This window comes from Hyperoodon ampullatus (assembly GCF_949752795.1).
Source record: "Hyperoodon ampullatus genome assembly, chromosome: 1".
Taxonomy (NCBI): domain Eukaryota; kingdom Metazoa; phylum Chordata; class Mammalia; order Artiodactyla; family Ziphiidae; genus Hyperoodon; species Hyperoodon ampullatus.
In genome coordinates this window covers 84,825,583-84,850,806 of record NC_136914.1, presented here as the reverse complement: position 1 = coordinate 84,850,806, position 25,224 = coordinate 84,825,583, and the positions used below count along the sequence as shown (strand labels likewise).

The window sequence follows — 25,224 nt, the reverse complement described above, 5'->3', positions numbered from 1 at the left end:
ATCCCTGAGCCTTCTTGGAACGTCTTTTACTGCAGCAGAAAAGTGTTAGTAATGAGCTCTGCATGATCCAAATTCTAGAATCAGTTTGGAGATAGTTGGAACATTGTTCACATATTGAACACCTCAACCATAAACCTTCATACTGCCACAAAGTATGATTAGGTCAATGCTGAATAGAAAGTTTCAATGTTCAAACTCAGTCTCTGCCTCCTGATAGCATTACTTAGGTTTGGCTAATGTAAACTTGAAGAACAGAGAGGGTATCCTCTTTACCTGGATCCACAGAGGCAATACCCATTTGTTTCTTGTGTCAATAACTGTTCACCTTTATTAACGCTAAATCTGATATTTTCAATCGTTTTCCTAAGAAGTGAACGTTAGATGGCTAATGTTGACAATAGCATAATTTAAACCAAAGTTGTGGCATCTATATGCATAAACATTATATCACATTAAAAGTCAGTTTCTAACTAAATATGTTTCTTGAGATAGAAAATTTCAGAAATATACATAAATAGGGCTATTCATTTTTTTTCAAAATAAATCTTCCAAGCCAGAAAACCAAGAAGCATTCTTTTGTTACCTGGATGACTTGGTGTATTTACAGAGCCTATGCAAATAGGAAGGCGACAGAATTTTCTATTTACTTTTAGTTTGCGGAAGGGGATCAAGGAGGGCATAGCAAAGAGCCACCAGGGAGCCCTCTTGTTTTCATCAGTTCTTTGAAGCTCTCTAGAGAGATCATGGGCTGTGTCCCCAAACACAGAGTCAGGTGACAACAGACAAATGGGGCTGGAAATATCAGGAATTAAAATTGCATGCAGGAGAAAGGAAAAAAGGGAGGTACAAAAGCTACTCCTTTTCCTAACTCAAGTTGCTGATCCCCATCAATATGCCTTGATGCTACTCAGTTATCCAGAAGTCTTTGTTCCACTGGCAACAACTGATCCCTCCCACAAGGCCCTCTGAGAACAGTTTGTTACAAGGCATGCCAACAAGGACTGCAAAGACCAAGAGACTCCTGAAGCTAGAATGTGTCCTATAAAAAAATGTGCCGGGTCTTCTATGCTCAAATCCCTGTTCTATGTCCAGAGATCTTTCATGTGTTTTGTACCTGGTGCTTCCTAAATAAAACAATAGAAAACACTAACTGCTTCACTGATCTCAATGACTCTGCCCAAAGAACCACTTTAATTGTGTAAAACACAGTTTAGACATTTATATTCTTAGTTCATAGATTATAAACCTCTTAAGTGATAGGCAAATATGGCAATTAAATAATAAAGATGCGAACTCTGATTTTGATGTAAGGAAAAATACAAGAATGATGAACTCTGTACACTGAAATTTAGCAGGCTGATGGCTTGAATGAATTCATATCCCTCTTAGGATAAAAATCACTGGCCAAATTCCATTTCATTAAGCTTTCCTTTCCCTCATTAAGAAGATGGGAGAAAAGTTGGGAGAAGGAAACTCACTTAAAAATAATTTCTATGACAGAACAAATAGAAGTGTGTTATATTATATATTTGAGGACTTTTTAATGAGAAATCTCCATCATCAGATGTCTAGGTGATCGTGTTGGTGTGAGGGAAGAAACAGCAAGCCTCATTTTTCCCCCATATCTCAAAGGTGCTAATAAGATAGAAGGGCTCATAGCTAAGGAATAACTATGATTTCTGCCTGCTATGGATGAACTGGAGCAACCTTGAGAGGTGGCTGTTCCCTGATCAGCAATAGCACATGTCTATTTATGCCAATAATGCCCGTCCCTGACACCAGCACCCATATGTGGTGATGTGCCCACATATAGCACATCTGCACACTTGAGCTCCATATTTATTTGGTGAATTCAGCCCTATTTTGGACAGGACCATTCTACTCCCTGCCATCTGAACTTAGGAGAGACTGGATATCTGGGGTTCCACTTTAAAATAAACCACCGTTACTGATTATATGTAATTAGGGCAGGAAACAGAGGAATGGGGAGCTTTAATACAAATCACCTTTGCCGAATTATATTCTCTCTCTCCTTCATAGACACACACACACACACAGAGCACACCTTTTATGTTCTAGACTTTTCTTTTCTGAGATTCCCTTTGAGGGTTGCTTGCTGCCATCTGATTTCTCTGCCTCTTTTTTTCGGTAAGGCCCATAGAGGAGTTGATTCAGTGGCACCACTGGCTTGGTCTGGTTCATCCTTGCTCTCCTGGCAGCAAAGTCATCTTTCTCAAGATCAGGCAGTCGACATGCAACTTCATCTTCTGATTCTGAATCTCTGCTGTGTTGGTGGATCAGGAAAGGGTTTTCTTTGCGAAGGATAATATCTCGAACAGCTTCTTTCTCATCACTTAATTGCTTTTGACTGATAAAGCAAAATTAAATGGAACTCCACATGTGATCAGACCAAAACAGTTTTTAAATCCCCATCTCCAGGCAGCCAACTGTCTTGTTAGTGAAAGGTCTTCTCAATATCATTAGTCCAGATGACATCTGTTTACTATTTTAGTCCAGAGTTGCAGCAGGGTTAGGGTGGGTTTCAAAACCTGGAATTTAGTCAGCTACTAGCAACACTAAAATTTCATTTAACTTGCAGGGCCTCATCAGCATCAGAAAGGCAGAATCCTAAATGGCTCTGAAAGTGACAATCCAAATTCTTTTCATGAAATTGGGAAAAGTAAGAAACATTTTGTTATTATTTTTTCTCTGGCACATTAATAATGTACCCAATAGGTACTCAGTTTATTTTGACTGACAGGGCAAAAATCTGAGCTACCAAGAATCTGATCTGGAGGAATGCTAATGAATGCAGCTATGTGACAGCACACCTAGGATGTGTACCAGACTGCAAAGTGTAAGGACGGTCTTTCTGCAGAGCTGAGCTAACCTGAAACATCTGGAATAGTTTATGACCATTGATAGGATGGACTCAGGCACAAAAGCTTAATGTGTTCTGCACCCTCCCACCAGCAACCTTTTCTTCGGTCTTTTACCCCCATGACTCTCCACTGCCCAGCTCTTCCTCTTTGTCATATGCTAGCTGTCAAGTAAATCCTATTAAGACATTTTGCCAAAATGTTTACTTAGGGCTATTTTCATTTTCAAGGAAATCTTAAAGGCACCAAACTTTAAATTCTTTAGAATTTAAAGAGAAATGCAGTTTAATGGTGGAATATTAGGATTTTTTATGCTTTGTTTTTTGTTTTTGTTGGGGGTGGGTAGGGTGGGAATACAGTCGATGGCGCCTTTCTGATACTCAAACAAACTCCCCCCCCCCCACCACTCATAAGATCAGCCTTGCTTCTAAGTCATAATAAAATATTAAAACTTTAAAAATGTCATTTATTATCTTCTCAGTTCATAGAGATGGTGAGTAGATAAAGCATCTTGACTTCTAAAGAAAGTTCACCTACTTTGTATCCGATTTCTGAAGGAGGATTAAGGGTAAATTCTTCATGGTCATGGGACAGGTCGTCTCAGAAATGAAGACAGGAGGAATTAGCCTGGCTGAGAGTCATACAAGCAAGGAAACGCTGTCTACTCTGGCTGACCAGGTGGCCTGCTGTCTGTTGCTTACTCTGTACTGCTGCAGAGGCCTATCAGCCTAACATAACAGCAGGCCCTCACTCCTGACTTTTGGAAAAATCAAACCATCATTAGTCATGTCCAGAAAACTCCTTCTCCCTGCTGACCACTATTCTCAATAAAAGTTTAAATCATGGAATTTAGAGGTGGTGGGTGGTGCTTTGCTCTCTGAATAAAGTTATTTCTTAAAATATAAAATTCTGCCCTTTGAGTTGCACTCCGGCTCTTGGTCTCCTGCTTGGCCACTCCTGGACCGTGCTCACTCTCCTCCCTGCATCCTTAGCCAACAAGTCTGGCAAGAACCGACTGGTATTGGTTGACTGTGGCCATAAAGAATGGTCAGTGGGAAATGATAGGCCATTGAATTAATCTCTTCGAAAACGCATTATTTAAAAAGCACATTGATGATGACAAAGAAGGTGGTTAACTATTATTGAGCGCCCACAACGTGCCAGAATTCCTGCTAGTGTTAATTTGTTTAACCTTAATACTAGCCTGGCAATGGTAGTGTGATTAGCATCCCCATTTTATAGAGTGGAAACTGAGATCAGGTGAAGAAATTTGCCCAAGCTCAAAGTGCCACTGCTGAAGTTAAAATTCAAACCCAGGGAGTCTGGCTCCAGAGGTCCTGTTCTTAATCACTGCACTATTCATTAAACAAAGGACACGGCCAGGAACAGTTTTGAAAGCAGAACATCATACAAAAAATAAGGCATTATCATTACTATGGAAGTAGGAGAAAGAGAAGTATTTTGGTCACTAAATAAAGGGATCATATGAGTTGTGCTTAGAATGAAGTCGTGATTTGCACTGCTGGTTACAGACAGCAATGTTCAGCCAGGATTAATGACAGTAGAATGCTAACTAATCATACCTTACAGTGCTTGCACAGCACTTTACAGTTTACAGAGCCCTTTCAAATGCATTATCTCATCTCAGCTGATCTGACTCCAATTCTAGTAAAGGAGCAGATCCTGAGCTTGAAGCTTTCAAGTCCAAAAGCAACACTCCTTCCATTTTTTGACCAGGGTCCTGGGTTTCAATTTTCCCCAACTCAGGCAGAATGCTATGGAATAAAACATATGCATTTATGCAAATAGCCATGCCAATTTGTGATGCCAATTTGAGAAGGGAGAATCTCGTGCATTATGCATCATGTGAGTCCAGCCAGGCTACAAATTCCCCAGGGTGTTTCTTTTCAGGCTAAATGCCCAGTGTAGCAGGACTCATTTCAAGTGATCTCAATTTAGATATGTGGACTTAAAAAAAGAGGGTGAAGAAAGCTTTCCATATCATTGGCCTCTTAAAGCCACTCCCTGCCCACTTGAAAAAACGATCATAATGACATTCTGCTAATTGCTTGAATCCTGTAAATTCAGAGCTTCCAGGCAGGCTTAGAGAGAGCAAAAATTTAATGACATAAATTCTGGGCCGGCACTGTTGGCTATGAAGTAATAAATAATGTGTATAAGGCAGATATGTAGGATTGTGTTCGCAGGTGTCTAGTTAGCAGAATATTTAAATGACTTTTTATAATGAGTCCTTCTTTTCTGAAGGTCAGTCTATTGTAAAGCTTCAGTATATTCTACTTTGTTTTTCAATAATTATAATAGCTCTGAAGAGCTAGTATATTCCAGATACACTAACTTTTATGACAACCCTGCAAGATCAGTATTATCATGCCCACTGAGGTTTCCAGTTCCAGGCATCTGAATGTAGGTAAAGTAAGTAAATTTAAGTGGCAGACCCTGGCTGTCTGGCTTGATATTCATGGGGCGGTCTGGCACTTTTATTTTGTCTGAGTCATTCACAGATGAGTTAGTTGCCTTGGGAAGTAGGGGTTGCTCGGTGGACCCAGATCACTGCTTTACTAAGAAGGAATACAGGGACCTCCCTGATGGTCCAGTGGTTAAGAATTCGCCTTCCAATGCAGGGGACACGGGTTTGATCCCTGGTCGGGGAACTAAGATCCCATATGCCACGGGGCAACTAAGCCTGAGCGCCGCAACTACTGAGCCCACGTGCTCTGGAGCCCACGTGCCACAACTAGAGAGAAGCCCGTACACCACAACGGAAGATCCTGTGTGCCACAACTAAGACCTGAAGCAGCCAAAAATAATTTTTTTTTTAAAGAAGGAATACAGTCTAATGTGAAATGAGAAATGCCAAGCCTTGCCTTCAACCTGGCAACCCTGTCCTAAGACAAGTAAGGCTATCTTTGTAGGAGAGATTGTGGGTCCTAAGCAGGTGAGGGGGAGGGAAAGCTCTTGTCTCAGAGTTTCAAAGTCTTATATATTTCAAAGTGAATGAGATAATGATTTAAACTAAGGAAGAGCTAGCATTTTCTTTCACCCCCTTTTACTTGGCAACACACAAGCAACCAGCTCAGATTGGCAGTCAGTTTGTTCTATTGAAAGAAACTGGGCTCTCCAGAAAAGCCTGTTTGGCCTCCTGGGAATGTCACGGGCAACACCAGGGACCTCCCTGTTCACACAGTGTCCCAATAGGGCAGCTACATCCAGAGTCACAAAGGTTCATGCAAGTTATGTGTCTGCCTGGTCCCTGATCCCCAAGAATCTGTACAGCAAGAAGCAGTGACACAGGCATCTGGTAAGGAGGGATGGAGAGAAAACGTTCCTGGCACTTAGCTGCATCTGCTCTTCCTCTAAAGATTTCTAAAATGTCTATTGTTCCTTGGAGGGTTTCCCCCCCTCTGTAATTAATTACTATGTGCTTGAGAAGATCCACAGACTAGCAGAAAAGACTGAGTGCTGAAACATATGAAAACAATTAGAAAAGAAGTCCAATCACGTGAAACCTATAATTCAGTTCAAAAAAAAAGTTTACTTCTCCAAGGGGAAACACCAAGTCAGAGAACTCAAATCTCCATGGCATTTTAATTCAGGAGAAGTGAATCTTGCTTCTTATTTTATCCTCTTAAATGCAGAAATCTTGGCTTCTTTAGCAGAGTCTCATATTTGGGTGGGTAATTAGGCTAACTTAATCATAAACTATAAGAGAAGGAAAAGTAGTTTATGTACTTCTGACTTCAGTGGCAACTCTAATAAATATCAACTCCACATATTTAATAAGAAAGACCTACTTTCTGTCCCTTGGTGCTAAGATACCTCCTAATATATTCTTTGACAGGAAGCTTGGGACTTCTAGGCTTCTAAACTCACGTGAAAACGGACTAACATGCACTTTTGCTCCTTTTTATATATTAAAAATAATTTAAGGAGGTGTTTGAGAATACTTGGGAAACAACAGCCAAAAAAAAACAAAAACAAAAAACCAATCTGTAAAAGTACAGCCTTACTCTTGTCTACATGCCTCCTTCCTTGCCTATGCCTCATCCTCTACCCATCTCTGCAAACACAGACTTGCCCAGCTAAAAAAAATGGGCTGCAAGAAATATCTGGGGCCTCTTGTTGGGTTCCAAGATGTGGTGGCCAGAATTCATCTGGATTGCAAAGATAGGAGACTGAGGTTACAATGCCTTAAGAGACATCAGCATATTTAAATGTTTTATATTCTTATTTTCCAGACACCAAGAATCCTTTTCTTCTTCATGATATGCATTTCATTCCAGTTAAGCTACTTTCTGCCACATTAAAAGCAGGATCCCAAATGTGGATAAACTTAGAATGACTGTCAACTCTGCTGTGGGCTGCAAAAAGTAGGTGACAAAGACACAGAGAGGCCAGGCTAGTGGCATGGTATGTATAAAACTTTTATGAGAGAGCTAGCAGCTGAAAAATCTATCAACAAATGAATTCTGGGTGTTTGGAGCAGCTGTATTGTGTTGCTATTGGGAACATTCTCTGGGAATATGCATGATTTTCCTGAACTCCGTTTTAAATGCTAAGTCAGTAGCTCTAAGGTGTGACATTTGCAGATATTAACTGACCTGCGAATTTCTGCTTAATAGAGCTAACTTGGATAAAATATGTAAAAATTAAGGCAGATAACAGGAACATGGACAGGAGCAAAAATTACCACAAAAATATACTACTCATCAATTAGAATTACATTTGTAAACTAACCGTGATTCTAGGTTTGTACACAGAATGGGAGCTGTCATAAAAGATTGTACTGTTTTATCAGAAAATAAACCTCCCAGTTACTGAAGAGGCACAGTATACTCGTGGAATCCCCAGCCTTTGCCCACTCTTTTCTTTTCTCTACGTCATCATGATTCCTGGGTGTGCTGAGTTTGCTTAAAGTATCTGCCCATTTGTCTCCCCTTGCTCTTTTGGATACTCTAAAGATGATATGGAGTTTCCTTAAAAAAATTAAAAACAGAACTAGCGTGTGATCCAGCAATCCCACTTCTGGGTATATATCCAAAAGAAATGAAACCAGGATCTCAAAGCGATCTTAGCACTCCCATCTCATTGCATCATTATTCAAAAGAGCCAAGATGTAGAAACAACCTAAATGTCTATCAAGGGATGAATGGATAAGGGTAATGTTGTATATACATACAAAGAAATATTATTCGGCCTTATAAAAGAAGTAAATTCTGTAATATGGGACAACATGGATTAATCTTGAGGACGTTAAGCTAAGTGAAATAAGCCAGTCACAGAAAGAAAAATACTGCATGATTCCCCTTATATGAAGTAGTTAAAGTAGTGAAATACATAGAATCAAAGAGTGGCATGGTGGCTGCCAGGGGCTGAGGGAGGATGAAACAGGGATTGCTGATCAACAGCCATAAAGTTTCAGTTAAGCAGGATGAATAAATTCTAGAGATTTGGTGTATGATATTGTATCTGTAGTTAACAACACTGTATTGTACAGTTAAAGATTTGTTCAGAGTGTAGATCTCATGCCAAGTGTTCTTACCACAATACAATATTTTTTTTAAAAGGAAAAAATAAATGGCAAAGGATATGAGGGAATTTATAGAAGAAGAAACCCAAGTAGCCAATAAACATGGTATAATAGTCAGCAGCATTAGTAATCGTGGAAAAGTCAATTTTTTAAAATGAGATTTAAAAAATCAAGCAGATTGGCAATTTTTGAAGATAACAAGAAAAAAAACATCATAAAGATGATAGTGTCTTTGGTAAATTTTAGTTAAAGACTTCATAGATGTGATAAAAAATGAAGGTATGTGTGTCAAGGGTATTAAGATTAAAGATTTTTTATAAATTCATACTCTTATCTGTATCATCTATTACCTATTTCCACTGTGCCCTAGACTTGAAGACAGAAGCAGGAAAAATCTGAAAAACGGTAAGGGGATATATTTCATTTTTGTATTCTCAGCATCTAGCCTGGTCTTTGATATAAGTAGAAACTCAAATGATGTTGAAAAAGCATGTGTCTCACAAGGTCTCTGAACCAAAATTTAAAGAATATCTGGATTTATTTCTCTTTTTAAGATTCTGTGACATTATCCTTCATTATTTCAGAAACCCAGAGAGTTGCTTGTAACATTAGCACAGTTTTATGTTAGAGTTTTCTAGAAGCACATACATGTTTAGGACAGACAAGCCTGTCTGTGGGATACCACAGACAGAAAGAATTACATCCTTGATGTTTTATCAGTACAGAGCTACTCTAGGATTAAATCCATATAAGTCAGTACTGGAACTTTCACTGAAGACCTAGACCACAGCAATAATCACACATGGAGTTGTATGGAGGAATGGAAGACATTCCATTAAATGTGTGTGAGGCAGCTGTGGTACTATGGTCAGAACATCTGAATCTGGCCACCAGGTCAGTGGTAACCAGCTTTGAGACGGTCAAGTAACTTACTTTCACTGATCCTCAGTTTACTCTGCTTGAAAATGGGCATATCACCTACCTTTTAGGATTAAATGGAACAGCAAGTGGCAAAGGAATTTCAATTGTCAAACTGTTATGAATTTCAATTTGTCAAATAAATTTTGGTCTCACTATTATTTGTTAGTATCTTTGTGGCTATTATATGAGAAAAATTAATCAGCTTCCCCAAACACTACACAAAACTGTAGAACTATAGTTCTCTGTGACTTCAATCGCTAAAGGTCTCTATCTCACATGTAATATGAGGCCACCAGGACTGTATACTAGTGCCTTTGTTACAATTAAGAGAAGTAATTACTCCATTCTTTGTTTTTGAATCAACGAGCTTTAGAAAATGAGTCAAATAAACCTAATCTTACTTACTATTCCTTTGGGACAAAGAAAGTAAGTGGATTTTTGTCAGCCAGCCACTCTTTCTAAAGAGAGTGTTCCCCGTTCCAAAGAACTATTTTCTAGTGATGTGTAAAGTAAGATAAGAGCCATTTAGGGGTAGTGTGAAAATTAACAAGCCATAAACAATTGAAAAATAAGATGTTATTGCTCGATAAATCCTGCAGCCCACAAATGACTGACCACACATACTTGACCAGGACAAGGTCTACTCAAGCAGCACAAAGCTCCCTCTTCACCTCCATTTAAAATAACCAAAAACTCAGCAGAGACAGGCCTGAAGACAAAGACTATTAGCTATTTCTATGTGCTGCAAGTAGGAAATAATGATGCAACGGATAAAGCAGGAAGTGGAAAAACAAGATGGAAACTCCATCACACCAGACAGATTCCAAACCTCCAGGCATGCACAAAGCCAGCCAGGCCTGTCCTTGGCCCGCAAAGCTAACCTGGCAAAGCGCTGTGCTGCTGGCATGACCTTGATTCCAGCTTGCTCTAGCCTTCTGCGCTTTTGGATTTCAGCAGCATCTTCCTCTTCAGACTTGGGAGCTGCTGCCACTGCAGCTCCTTCTGGAGGAGACTGCTCCTTCCCACTGCTGGTGGGTAATTCTAACCCACCACCAGGAGGCTTCCCACCAGGGTCCATTCGGCTGACGGGGTCCTCTTCGCAAGGAGACCCCACTTCACTTCCCTCTTCCTCTATTGTTTCAGGATAGCTAGTGAGTTGGACAACAAAATTGACCAAACTAACAGACTAGGCTGGGGAGCAGATCCCATGTCATCTCCTGGTCATTCTGATATTACTTCCACTTAAAAAAAAATCATAGCATGCAATATGATCCCGGTAATGTGAAAAAAAATTAAATGCAGCCATTTTTAAATTAATACAATGCATCATAATCTCGACATTGATTAAGAGCTATTTCAGAATTGATATTGAAAGGCAAAAACCTTTTGTTCTAGAAAGGTAAAATTCATGTTTTGTCCAATAATTAAAACTTTTAATGTTTATTCAATGGGAAACCATAGATAATAAAGATGGACTATAAGGAATAACCATGCAATGATAAGGGTGGTTTTGCTGAAAGGGATTAGACGAGACTGTAAGTTTCTTTTATTGGACTATACGGCTCTTGAAGGCAGGGACTCTATCTTAGCTACCACCGGGTCCCCAAAGCCTAAAATATAGTACCTAGCATGTAGTAGAAGCTCACTAGATGCATACTTGCTGAATAAATGAATGAATAAATACAAAAACATAATCAGAGATTAGGGGAAAGACTGCTTGTTTCTCTCAAGAGATGAGAAGTCCAATGCTTCTTCCATTTCATTATGACTGTTTCTACATGTGACTCAAGCATGTTCATGCATCCCTTCAATAACGCTTGAGCTCATATCTAGATAAACTTACATCTAGATAAAAGGTCTTACTGCACCTGATCTAACAGGAGTGGGAGTCAGACAGTCTCCACAGAAGGCCATGGATGACAGATGTTCTTAGTGTCCTGCCGATAGAGCTAATTTCAAAAATCTGCTTGTTAAAATCTGCTCATTAGACCAGTATTGGTTGAATACCTACTGGGTGCCAGGTACACCTAGAACAGGTGCCTTCACGAAGCTTATATTCTATCATGACAATCCCTCTCTGAAGATCTGTCCTGCCCACCTCCATCTGTAATCTGACATCAAAGTTCTAAAATGGCTCTTTGAGCTCATTCTTGTCCTGGGGCCATAATTCCTGTACCACAAGCCAGGATGGGAGCAGCGCAGTCCAGGTCTTACCTGAAGGGCCTCTCCCCACCCAGGGGGGAGGTGGCAGTACTCCAGCTCTTCCGATATTCCTCTCGCTCTGCTTTCTTCTTTCTCAGAGGTGCGGGGACGTAGGCTGTCTGGTTGCTTTTGTTGGGGAGGTACTGGTTAAAAGGCACTGCTGATTTTGGCTCACCGTGGGAAGTCCGCCTCGCAGACATGTCATCCTTCTTCACATCCGGCAGCTTCCGATGGGGCAAGTCGGATTCTGAGTCGCTTCCTCTCCCTGGGAAGAGAGGATGGGTGCTGAGAAAGTGTGCTGGGCTAGCAATAAAGTTCCCAATGGCAAGTATGCAGTATGGGGGATGTGGTTACATCTGTGGGTTCTGGGGAATACTTCCTTAAATTATTCACTTAACAAATCTAAAGTATCAGTCGAAGTTAATCCACTCTGGGAAAAGCTCTCCATTCTAATCAGGATAAAAAAAAGTCAAATTAAAAAAAAAAAAAGAAAGCTTAGCTGTATCTGAGAGTTACAATTAACAACACATTTGCAATAGAACTATACGCCTGCTCAGATTCTTCAACTCTCAAAAGAAGAAACATAAATTTACCAATGGAGTTTTTATTCAGCACCTGTTGTTGCATGTCTTACACTGTGCTAGATATTCTGACAAATAAGAATTATGAAGGATTTATAATCCTTTGTCTTTGAGGTACCTTTAACCAACTCATGAAACACCTGGAGAATATCAGTTATAATCAAGGAGCACAGACATATAAGAACTATAGGAATTCAGAAAAATGATCAGTATGGATTATACCAAGGGTTTGCCTTCCAGGAAATAGCTTGAGTTATAATAAGTGCATATTCCTCTACTACGGAGCCCTTCCTGGTACCCATAGCTGGAGGCAATCTTTGTTTCCTATGAACACTGTGGCCAGAAGATCTATTTCTCTTCTGACTCATTATGCTTTCTACCTTGTATTTTGAAAATAAGGACTTTATATCCTTCACACTGTACTTATCACAGTGTCTTTGCGCACAGTGGGTACCCTCAAATGATCAGATGAATCAATGAATTAGTTTGGCTTAAACAGTGCTTTACACAACACAAAGGAATTCAACGTTACCAACATCAGTCTTTTGTTGGTCAATAGCCCCCATAATTATATTGTATCCTTGTTTCCTGAGTCTCATCTCACCAGATTTCTAAGATCCATTAGAGTGAAATTGTCATGAAAACACACACTACTGTGACAGGCAGCCACCATTTGAATGCTGGTTGAAAACTCTTAATCCCTGAGACCATTATGAAAAGGTTCTTCAGCTCCACTGATAGCAAATAGAAATTAACCTCTTTACCCTCGTGAAAAGAACCTTAAACTAAGAGTCCAGCGATGTGGCAGCCTAGCAGAGTGGGTAGTGCAGGGGGTAAAGTCAGATCCACTTCATTTTGAGCTCTGGCACTCATTAGTTTTGTCATCTGTCACTTCACCACTCCAAACCTCAGTTTCCCAATCTATAAAGTGAGGATAATCATATCACCTACTTCATAGCGCTGCTGGGAGGATCAGATACATGTAAAACTCTTGGGTACAGTACTTGGCCCCGAGTAAGTGCTTAACAAACACTGACTACTCTTTATGCCATAATAGCTCCGGATCTGCCACTGATGACCTGTGGGCTCCTAGGCTTGCCTCTAACACACTTGCCTGTCCTTTTACTGTAAAAATAGGAATGAAATGACTTGCCCTGGAGATAAAATGATTTAATGGCTTTTAAAAAATGGTGAAAGTTAAAGCATTGACCATAAACAAGCTGTTCATTGCTGCAGATGAAATATTCAGTTTATGAATTATTCATGCCACTTGCTTTCAGCCTCCGTTCTGAAGTTTTGACCATTTCATTACTTGTTGGTTTTTGATTCATAACTTAGCTCCCTTCTCACCCTGTCTTTTATCAAGTCTATCTGTCTCAGTGTCATAATAAAATATTTAGAGCCCCCCGCGAATGCTTTATAACAAACACTAATACTACCTTAACTTGCTAAGCACTTGGATTTGTTTCCCTATTTGATATTATCTCCATTTTACAGTGGTGGAAACAGAGGCCCAGAGAGACCCAAAGAGCCCTTTCTCCATGGCTGGTAAGTAACAGCTCCAGACTCCAGTTTCTGTTCTCCAGATTCCAGCCCAAGAAAGATCCCTAGTTGCTGGAAGGGAGAGAAGCATAGCCCTGGGGAAAGGAAGGATCAGACTTTGATAAAAGGATGTCGTCATCATGATGTGCACTGTTGCAGTTTCCTAACTTTGGGCACAAGTAGGGAATAAACAGTTCCTTCCTCTGCAACACACTTCTCTTGGAAAAATGTCCTTTGCTTAAAGCATCCTGACTAGGGGAAGAACTGTATTTTGCTGAATAAATGAATGGAGGAAAATGCTTCTTCAATCAACTATGAAGGCTTAGTATGGATTAGAGTTGTCTTGGTTCCCCCCCTTCTAAAATCCTGTAATCTATGAAACTTATTTTGGTACAATATCTAAAAACATATTATCCATAATATACTGAGAGAGAGTCTCAAAATAGGTTGCTTAACACATAAACTGATAACCTTTTTTTTCCCCCAATTAGTCTCTGATGAATGTCTTCAACAGGCACTTCAAGAAACGTTAATTTGCAAATGCCCTGAGGCAGAGTGGCTCAGTTGAAAGAAGGTTACCTTCTGGACCTAGAGACCAGGGTCTAATTTAAGCTCCATCATCTACTAGCTGTGTGACTGGGAAATGTAAGCCCTCTGTACCTCAGTGTCCTCACTGGAAATAAGGAGGTGATAATACAGCTCTTGTAAGTTGTCGTGAGGATTACAAGAGATGTAAAGCACCCAGATAGTGGCTGGTGAGGTAGACTTTCCATAAGTGTTAGAACTCCTCTTATCTCAGGCCAAGACTTCAAAAGATTTTGACTTGACTTCATCCTGAAGACATGAAAATGTACTAGGGTGGCATCTCCATCTATGCCCAACATTGCACGTGATGATGATGACATCCTTTTATCAAAGTCTGATCCTTCCTTTACGCCTGGGCTACATTTCTCTCCCTTCCAGCAACTAGGGTAGGGGTCTTTTTTTATGTATCTTTACCATACACACCGCCAACCCACTGCTTTTTCATCTCCTCTAACACTCTAATTTCTCTCATTCCTTATTTCTCTCCCTTAACTCATCTTTTCTATAAAAGATAAGAATATTTATTTAACAATATGCATTATGTTTATAAAATATGTTCTTAATTTTAAGAGCAGCTGAGTGGAAGGTTTTGTATTTCCTGTTCAGGGAAGCTTATTAGTGGCCTCAGAAGGCATGCCAGTGAGGGTGAGGGAGGAGCTGGGCACCTATTTATTAGCAAGACAGATTGGCTGAATTGACCCTGGAGATCCACAGCCTCCTTACCAGGTGGCTCTCGTGTCCAACCCATGGAATCATGGCACCTATTACGAGTGTGGCTCTTGATCATCCCTACTGAATGGGTCAGTGGACCTCAGTAATAATAAAATGAAAACTCTCTCTATTGACCCAATATGTTGTTGGAGAATTTCATGGTAAGACTTTCCCTAATTGATTGTGAGTCCTAGGAAATAAGTTTTCAAGAATTAAAATGTTCTTCTAAATTTGGAAGTGTTTATTAGGACCAGCAATCTTCTTGATTATCATCACTTAAAAAATATACCATAAACTCTAATGAAATACAACATCTATTTGGATAAAATTATACCACATTTTTTTTAAGGCAGATAAAAAAGTGTTGTTTTTCTTTAAAACCTCATTAGGTCTTGATTAGTTTACAAGAACATAAGCCTGAAGGTATCCGGCTGATTGGTGAAATCTGTGTGTTAAGATGCTCTTTCATGGATGGTGTTTTGTGAAGCTCAATTTCATGTTTTTCTTTACATGGGGAAACTTTTATGAAAAGTCTCTGTCTTATCAATCTTAACTGCTGCAAACGAAATTGTGCCTCAGCACATATTAGTACAATATTAGTAATTACCATCTCAAATCCCTTCAAGATGTGGCTCATTATAAACTCTGAACCCCTCGAAGCTGGTGACAGAATAAATAAAGGATCTGCATTACCAGTTATTAAAAACTAGGATGAGACAATAATTATTTTTTAAAACAATCAAAATAATATGGATGAAATAGTTTGGTTAAAATATGTTTCACAAAAGCAAATCTCCCTTTCAGTTATGTTAAAGCTCAATTAGATCATGCAGTTGGTATTGTAACTTCTAATACTGTGGGTGGGACTTAAGATGTCATGTAAATTTTTAGAAATGTTTTTCAAGCAGTTCACAATGCACCATGGAATTCTTTAGGAGTCACATACGATGTGGCCCTGAGGCTAATCTATTTGTTGGAAAGTTTAAATACTAAACAAAAGCGTTAGTTCAGTCATGCTAGAATTTGAAAAATCTATTAGGCAAACAGAAAGACGTGTGGGTAAATTAAGCTTTAGGGTATAAGTTTTGGACTCACGCTTCTAGAAGCTAACATCGTTACACTACTTACAGCGACTTAGGGCACTTAAAAACAATGTTAGGGGACTTCCCTGGTGGAGCAGTGGTTAAGAATCTGCCTGCCAATGCAGGGGACACAGGTTCGAGCCCTGGACCGGGAAGATGCCACATGCCGTGGAGCAACTAAGCCCATGCGCCACAACTACTGAGCCCGTGTGACACAACTACTGAAGCCCATGCACCTAGAGCCCATGCTCCGCAACAAGAGAAGCCACAGCAATGAGAAGCCCGCTCGCCGCAACTAGAGAAAGCCTGCACACAGCAACGAAGACCCAACGCAGCCAAAATAAATAAATGAATTACTTTAAAAAAAAAAAGACAATGTTAGGATGATTATTTAACCTCTCTAAGATTCATCTGTAAAATATGACTAAGGAATGTTTCACAGCCCTGTGAGAGGACTAAGTCAGATACTGAGTATCTTGTAATATGTACTGAGGGTTAAATGAGATACCAGGGGTCGAGTAATGAACTCAGGACCTGGGCATGTTAAATACCCAAGTATTTTGGTAACATAGAATTTTATAGCTGAAAGGGATCTTTTAGCTATAAAAGATAATTTTCATCTCAGACAGAAGACTTAAAGTCTCTAGAAACATTAGCTTCAGTCAAGCAATACATGAAAAAGAAATAGACACAAAAAAATTCCCTACCAGCCTTAGTGTCTTTCTGCAAGTTTATACATGCAGAGCCAATCTATCTTCCCTTCCTAAAAGCACAAAGGTGCAAGATAAGTAAGGTAAACAGCTCTTGGAAAATATGTGTTAAATTTACATCAGGTTGCATGACCATACATTTTTGTAAAGAAAAATGATCATTCCTTTCAGGTGACATAAAATGCATGGGATTTAAATCAAACCCAGCCTCAGAAGAAACAGGCAGTCTGAGTTGTGTTCTATACATTAATGGCCATCTGCATCGCTCTAGTCAATGGTCAGGTATCAAAAGCATTGCCCAAACTGTGCCAATTACGGTTTCACAATCCCAACCTTCAGAGCTTTCATAAGTGTGTGCAGTGTGTTTCCAGTTTGCTGGAAGTTGATCTATTTTCACTTACACAGTGTGGTACTCACTCAAACATTTCCCTTCCTCGTACCTGGAGCACATAAACCTTCGGCACACTTTATGAGCTAATGGTCTGCACAGCGTCTTGGTTTACTGAGACCCAGGGAGGAATGATGTAACACATTTTCCAACAGAAGATATGCTCATTGAGGCCGTGTTCAAACCAGCTGCTGGCAAAGCCAACCAAAATTCTAAGGACTACGAAAAACAACATTAAGAGATTTTTTTCCCTACCAGTTTAGAGTTACCAGATTCCAGCAAGGTGGATATGGAGTCTACCTTCCTAGGGCCAATCTCTCGGCCGGTGACAAGGCAGCCCTTGTTAATGTTTGATTCTAAGATGTGCAGTTTATTAAGGCTCCAACCTACCATCACTGCTTCCCCTGAGGACTACATCTGGTGAAGGTGTCTGCCGGGAACGGGAGCCGAAGGAATCCAGGCTATCGAAGGAATCATCTCTGCCGTGTCGAGGGGGAGAGAGGGAGTCGCTGCGCTCAGAGTCCCAGCAGTCGATGTAGCCACTGTCTCGAATACTACGTTTAGGGCTCTCAACGTCATCAGTCTCCTGTTCAAGAAGAAAACGAAAGGATTACAGACGTCACAGCAACAGACACAGAGGCTACAAATATCAGGAAAATCAGTCTCCAACGGTCTCCAAAAAATCCTGCATATAGAATCAATCTGAAAAGGCTACGGCAACCAGTTATCAAATTGATTATCATCTACACAACACTTCATTCTTTAACCCTTCCCTGCTGTAACTTTTTCAATCAGAAAATCACACATATTAAAAAAAAAAAAATCCCCAAGCATCTCGTACTCCACAATGTTGGGGAAAAAAAGTCCAAGGAACTGAGAATAAAAGATCATCAAGTTTGGATTCACAAGAATATAATGACAGATAAAAACAAAAATAAGAAACTAAAACCTTAACCTTGACCCATCTTTCAGGATCCATAACTGCATGTCTGTTCTGGGACCCAGCCCCTAGTTTAGCTGCACAACTGCTTCTGTTTATGCTGTCTGGCTAATGCACACAGCATTTGTTTTTTGCAGCAGAATCAGTTCCGTAAAATCCTGGAGCAGCATGCTTCCATCTTCTGCTACCTTGAAGGGAAATTCCTGCTCTGAAAGGGAGCTGTCTTTCTGGGGCAAAAAATTTTTAAAAAAAGCAGTGAAAAATATGTGAAATGATTTTCCTGATGCCTCGGAAGAATCCAGGCATGCTCTCGCGCTCGGCCAGCTCTTGGCACTGGGGGAGCTGAAAGCACTTGTGGCTGACCCACATGTTCAGAGCAGTGAGAACAATGGCTGTCTTTGACAGCCTGTGATTATAAATTCTTTCCAGCGCAAGCAGCACATACTAAAACACTGAAACTCCAGCAGAAGAAAGGTCAGTCAAAGCCATCCTCACCCTCGAATTATAATAAAAGCCTTGTTCCCGCCAGTGTCTTAGCATTAATTACAAGAGTCCAAGCTGACGAAAACAGAAATAACTCCGGTCACTCAAAGATAAACCTCAGTTTAATCTCTCCCAGACTGTTGCTTAAAGTCAGGGCTGTGAATGACATCCGCAAAGACTGGAAGGTCCCACTGCAGATTTCCTGGGATTCTCAGGCAGGTCCCCTCCCCATTCCCCACAGAAAAGAAAAAATAAATAAATATTCTCCGTGGTAGCAATTTTGGAAACTGTCTACACTGACTAATATGCTCGCCGGAGCCAAAGCCTTTTAGGAAGTGCCTTTGCCAGCTGCTTCTATCAATTATAACCAGATCCTCTGACACACTCCCCAGCAGGGGACCCTTTCGGGGGACAGAGCGGCTGTAATTCACAAGGCACGCACAGTGGTCTTGCATCAGGAGAAGGAGTGGGAAAAAGGGGAAGGGCAGGGTTGAGGGGGATACCCTGCTGCAGCCACACCGAGGACCTGATTAGTGCCCCTGAAGAACAGGTTGTCAAACAGCCTGGGTGAGTACAGATGACATGACCCTCCCGAGGAAGGCAGAAATTCCAGTTATGGAAATTAAGGTATTTTAGTTTACTCGCAGGTCAAAATTAACCAGGACTTGTACAAAAGCCAGGCCTGACTAGCAGGAAAAAGAATTCATGACTAACTGAAAAGTATACATCTAAATTGGATATGGTTTTGCATTTAGTTTCTTTGGAAATGCAAGTAATTATCTTGGATTATTTATCCACCGAGAATAGGCTAAATGGCTAACGTTATTGAACACTCACTATGTGTCTGGGGCTATGCTTGATGCTTTCTCTATGCTCTATTCTTTAATCCTCACAACCTGCTCCCCAGTGATGGGGTTAGCATTGCCCCTATTTTATAGAGGAGAAAAGAATCAGAGAGGTTGAGTAAATTGACTCAGGTCACACAGTAATCAGCAAAGCTGTGATTCTAACACAAGACTCTGTCTTCAACTACCAAATGGTAAAACCTGACATTTGATGAACTTTGGTATAGTTACAGCTGTCAACATCAGCATCACCTCTCCCAGCGGCTGGACACTTACTGCCTGCTTACTCAGTGGATGACACTAACCTGGATAATGTCCTTTCGCTAAACACTGTTTATGCCTAGATCACCAACCTATACATGCTGCAAAAGAGAGACAGTTTAGAGTAGGTTAAAAGCATGGTCTTGGAAGCTCAGCTGACAGTTTAAATCCTGGCTCCACCCTTTGTCAGCTGTCTGACCTTGGGCAAGTTATTTTACCTTGCCCAATTTCCGTTTTCTCATCTGTAAAATGGAGCTAATAATATTTATCTCATAGTATCGCTGGGAGGGTTAAATGTATTACTATATGGAAAGCATTCAGAAAAACACCTGACGCATAAGTGCTCGAAAAATGTTAGCTGTGTTATAATCACTACTATGTATTCATTTGGCAGGTAAATGTCAATATATAAATCATAGAAAATTTATAAATGCAGTTAAGGACATAATCTTATATACACACTGATACTCTTCTATCTCCTTCTCCATTTATATCCCATAACTAGATGCCTTGGGCCCAATTTCCCATCAGGGAGGGCAGACACTCAGGAAGTTGAGCCACTGGTAACATCTAGAAATGACACAATTTTACAAGCTGCTTGGCACAGAATTACAAAACTGGATTTTCAAGAAAATAATATCAGGCAAGTTTCCCCAGACACCCAGATGTCTCCCCCACCCTACCCTACAAACCACAGGAGAACAGAAAGGAAAAAGAGAAAGTTGACATGCTTCTTGGAGCTTCAGCTGCTTTCTCACAGCCAGTTATGGGAAAGAAAAACAAAAAGGCTGTTCTGTTCATGACTTTGTAGAAAGCCAAGAATTAAACCTTGGGTCAAGTGAGAGCTGGAAGCTGAATGGCAGGGTCAGCTTGACAAGTGAAAACCAGGTCACCTGTGGCCATCCTTGGCCAAGCTGGTCCCTTAGAAACCCCAGGGTGAAGCAAGAGGCTGGCTCTTTAGCCAGAAATAAAGATTTGGACATCCGCGGGATGAACAATTTTATTGGATTCCATCAAGTCACCCAAAGGCAAGCTTTGGGAGAGGGGTTAGAAGATATAAACCAACACAAAGGCTAGCACAGTCTAAGTACTCTGTACTCGGGGTCTATTACGTCGTCTATGCTTTCCATCTAGATGCCCAGTAGTGGCATCCTGTCTTCTACAGAGAGCACTCCAGGGAAAGGGAATAAGACTCAAATCTGTCCATCGTGCTAATTGCTGGTTGTTCTAGTAAAAGTGTGTTAATGAATGGGGTGTGAATTAGTAGCTTCCACAATATTTTTGGAGTATTTTACTCAGCTGTCCTCTTCTTAGCCTCCTTTGTCAGAGATAATGAGAACCAGCTACAGTTGGTGACTGACTTCTGGTATCTGAGAAACTCCAGATGCCTCTGTTTTACCACTCACCGTTTTCTGCTTCCTTTGTGATTTATAAGGTGGCTAAATCCTATTCTGCAGTGTGTTAGGTTCTACTTTTCCAGCCTGATGAGCCATCTCCACTCACCATACTCTGGTTGGTGAAGCAATTCATTCCACAGATACTGACTGAACATCGCCTATGTGCCAAGCACTGTCTCAGTGCTGGGGACACAATGTTATGCAAATTCGATAAATTCCCTGTCCTCATGGGCCTTATGCTCTAGCAGGGAAGGCAAAAAACAAACAGAAAAACCCTTAAATTGAATACAAAGTTGAATGGTAAGTATCATGAAAAAGTAAAGCAGGTTAAGGGAAGAGAAGTTGATGATGGCTGCTGCTCTAGGCCAAGGTCTTGTACTTGTTTGCCCATCAAGCTCCCCCCTCTTTATCCCCTTGTTCTGATAGCACCCTCTGAGACAGTAGTGGCTTAGGCCAATCATGGTATACCCTGTCCCTGGTCACACTGACTGGTTCAGGGATAGGACCCACACTGGACCAGAGTACACCCTAGGAATTTTAAAGCTGGGGCCAGGGAGAAGAATTCCTTGCCTTCTGGGCAAGAAGCTAGGAGCAGATAATCCCAGGGATGCTGTTGGCCATGGTCTCTGCTATGAGAGAGTGTTTGCCTACTGGAGGAGAGGATGAATTCAAGAAGAGACCGGAAGAGAAGAGAGACAGAAAGAGAGGGGAAGAACCTAGAATGTTGACTTTCTAGTTGCAGGCCCTGAGATCTCTAGGGCCACCCTCGTCCCTACAGTGCTCCCTTTAATCTCACTATTCTCATAGTAATTCCCCTTGGTTCAGCTTAAGTGTCCCTTCCTTTGGGAAACTTTCTCTGACGTATCCAGGCCCAGCGAAAGGCCATTGTCATGATGCTTTCAGAGACCTTTTTTGTCTATAGCAATAGCAACCTACTACGAACATCTACTATGTGTCCGATGCTTATGTTAAGGGTTCTACATGTGTTCCTTGCACTACAGAACTTAACAAGTTGTACCACAGTTAATCATTTTTATGCACATTTCTCCCACTAGAAAAAAATGAACATAAAAAAATTTCGGGCTAGCCTCCTTTGTGAAAGAAAAGCTTTTAATTTCAAATTTATTTCAGTCTGTATATGAGCAGAAGAGATTCCAGTTGTCTCTCAATATCTGTTTTCCATTTCTTCTCCAGTGAAAATACACACAGCTTTTAAATGAAATAAAATCTACTTTCCCCAAGTCTTTCCTTGCAGCTAGGTATGGATATGTGACCAAGTTCAAGTCAATAGGATGTGAGCAGAAGTGTAGTGCATGACTTCCCAGAAGTGTGTTTAAAGGAAGGCATAGGCCTTTCTTCTCCTCAGCCCTCCTTTCTCCTGGCTCAAAGGTGGACGTGAAGGCTAAAGCCTGTGCAGCCATCTTGGACCAGCAGGTGAGTGGCCATGAGTTGAGGACAGTATAGTAAAAAGACAGAAGGAGCCTGAGCCCTTGATGGTCACGGGACCCTCACACTAGCCCTGGACTGCTCATGTCCAGACCTTATGTGAGTTTGATATAAAACTCTATCTTATTTAAGCCACTGGCAGAGTTGTCTGCATTTCCCAGTTAAACTCAATCTTAATTGATAAAATGAGATAGTATACACTTTAGATAAATCTAATATTTTCAGGCATTGGATAGACCTGTGAAATTCAGGTCAATTACTCTCTTTATATAGAGACATGGGAGCACCACAGCTGGCCATTTTTAGTTAACTCACGCTTTGGCCAGTGATACTGACTACTCCCTCATGTCCTGTGATGTCATCTATATTCGTTAAAAAAAAGTAACAGCTGTTCACAACAACAGGTCATTTCAAGGCAGTTGTTAGTAACCAACTATCTCACTAGAAAGAGAAGTTAGGAGAGCTGCAGAGAGCAATAGTTGCTCAGATTATAGAGAAGCTGGACTAGTGATAAGAAACATCAATAATGAGAAGAAATCAGATTCCAAGAGAAATCAGCAGGGAAACTATGAGGCAGTTAAATAGTTTAAAACAGATAATCCACCTATCATTATCCAAGTCCAAATTGAACATAAGACTAACAAACATTTAGATTTCACAAATCCATACTGAAACTTACCTTTGTATTTTCCCTAAGTATCCTTTATTGAGAGAGATGAAAGATTAAAGGACAAATAAGAGTTAAGACTAAGAAGCAAAGTGTTGTGTTTGATTGAGTGGTGTGTTTATTTTATTTTTCAAGGAATTTAGCTTCAAGGACTTTGTTTATATGTGTTATGACCAATATGAAAGCTTTGTCCATTTATACATATATGAGCCAGCCTGGTTCCAGCCAAATGCAAAGAATTATTAGAACTATTAGCTTTAAGGAAAAAAGAATAAATCATTAGAAAGTTGGAGCAAATTCTTGCTTTCAGTATTAAAAGAAAATCCGTAAAATACAGAATGTCTCTCAACGAGGTCTCATTGGTGCATTTAATTTGCATGTTAGAGAAAAGAGGAAGAAGAAGGCCTTAATTATATATGCTGCACTATGGGTCTTATCCAAAACCCATGGATGCTACTGATTACAAATGAGCCTTACCTATTCACTAAGGCCTGTTGGGTGAGGCTGCTCCCGGGGAATACTGTATGCTAGTACTTTGGGTGAGTTAATGTACACTGCTGAATCCTAAAAAGGAACACATAGGCAGCCACACACAAAACACTGCACTGTTTCTTGGGCAAATTCCTACCTTAGGTCAGTCTCTCCCATAATTAAATACACAAATAAAGCTTTGACTATTACAAAACACGTTTTCCAAATTTCCAGGTCATTCAAATGCAATGGTCATAAAATATGCATCTTTGAAGAGAATGCTTCTAATTTTTCAGAGCCCATCCAGAGTGGGTACCCAGGCAAGAACTTGGCTAATGTTACTTCACCCACACCAAGGCCTTGATGGGTAAGCAAAATAACCTTTAGGATGAAAGTGCAGAGCAAGTCTTCATTTTTGTATAATGCTGTACTGTTTAATTCAGGCATTATTCCCCCAAGAAAATAAGCACTGAGCTCTTTGGTATCTAAAGTCATATACTGATGGATTGAACTTTCTCTTTTGGAATTAAAATTGGATAAAGCTCAGATCTCCCATTCTCAGAGGGGAATAAAAGTTCAGGTAGGCGTGGGTGTATGAGGCAAAGATGTCATTGGTAAGACAAGCGGTCATTTCCTTGAGTGCATGACATATTTGGTCTGTGCAATTTTACCACGTGAAACTGTAAAGATCTTAAAATCAAGCAAATGTGTTGCTTTCCCACCTTGTCTGAACATCATGGGATGAAGAAGAAAAGTCAAGTTACCTTTCTCATCTGAGCCAGCAAGCCTTCAAACTCCTTCAGGTTTAGCGTTGTTCCACTGTAAGATGCACAGCTATTTGCTGCTTTGCCCAGCCAGTAAATAGTCACTAGTACCTGGGAAAGAGAACCACACACAAAGAATTACTTTTAAACTAAGGAATCAATAATGCTTCCCTAACAGGAAAGCAGGAGGAGAGAATGTGCAACATTAATTTACAAAAACCACCATCCATGAGGTATCCATTCTAGGTAAAATCACTTTAATAAGAACCCAATGTTGCAGCGGTCAACACAATCACGATTCAGTAGTTAAAATAAGACTCCAGTTTTAGGAAGAATTTGGTTGTGAGAATGTGATCTATAAGACAGCAAGAAGGAAAAATAAATCCTCCAAAATTATTTTCATGTCATGAAGGTTTCAAAACCAGGAAGCAAAATTTTTCAGAAACTCTGGAGTCTTTCCCCAGACCAGCAGTGAAACAGGTTGTCAATCCCTTTTGAGAGAGGTGCTTTTAAAGGCCCATAATTTCTACTTGTGGGCACAGAGGTTCTGCTAAGACCACTGGCAAAAATTTTTCAAAGGAGTGATAAAGGTTAATTAGTGGTTTCCAGCACAAGATCAACAAAATATATCTAATTAAAGTCGGAAGACAGCAATGTAATGAAGAATGCAATCTGCAGAGACCTAGCTCTGGGGTACAGTTAGATTCCTATTAATCTGAGATGGGAAATTTTATCCTGGTCAAGACTACTGCCAATTAACAACCTTGGATGTTTAAGAATGTCTATGAATATTCACTGGTC

At 40.3% G+C, this 25,224-nt stretch overlaps 1 protein-coding gene across 10 annotated transcripts in view; it reads right to left on the bottom strand.

Annotated features, from left to right (window-relative positions):
* LIMCH1 (LIM and calponin homology domains 1) overlaps positions 1 to 25,224 on the bottom strand; it is a 344,011-nt gene that overhangs the window by 72,829 nt on the left and 245,958 nt on the right. For 9 of the 10 annotated variants that reach the window (XM_079701061.1, XM_079701062.1, XM_079701065.1 and 6 more), the window contains exons 6-8: positions 24,424 to 24,534; positions 17,540 to 17,735; positions 11,563 to 11,815 (exon numbers count right to left, since the gene is read on the bottom strand). In XM_079701061.1, coding sequence (XP_079557187.1) covers positions 11,563 to 11,815; positions 17,540 to 17,735; positions 24,424 to 24,534 — 560 coding nt within the window. Of the gene's footprint in view, positions 1 to 2,065; positions 2,369 to 10,229; positions 10,497 to 11,562; positions 11,816 to 17,539; positions 17,736 to 24,423; positions 24,535 to 25,224 lie in introns of all 10 variants that reach the window. The other variant, XM_079701059.1, reaches the window with a different exon arrangement.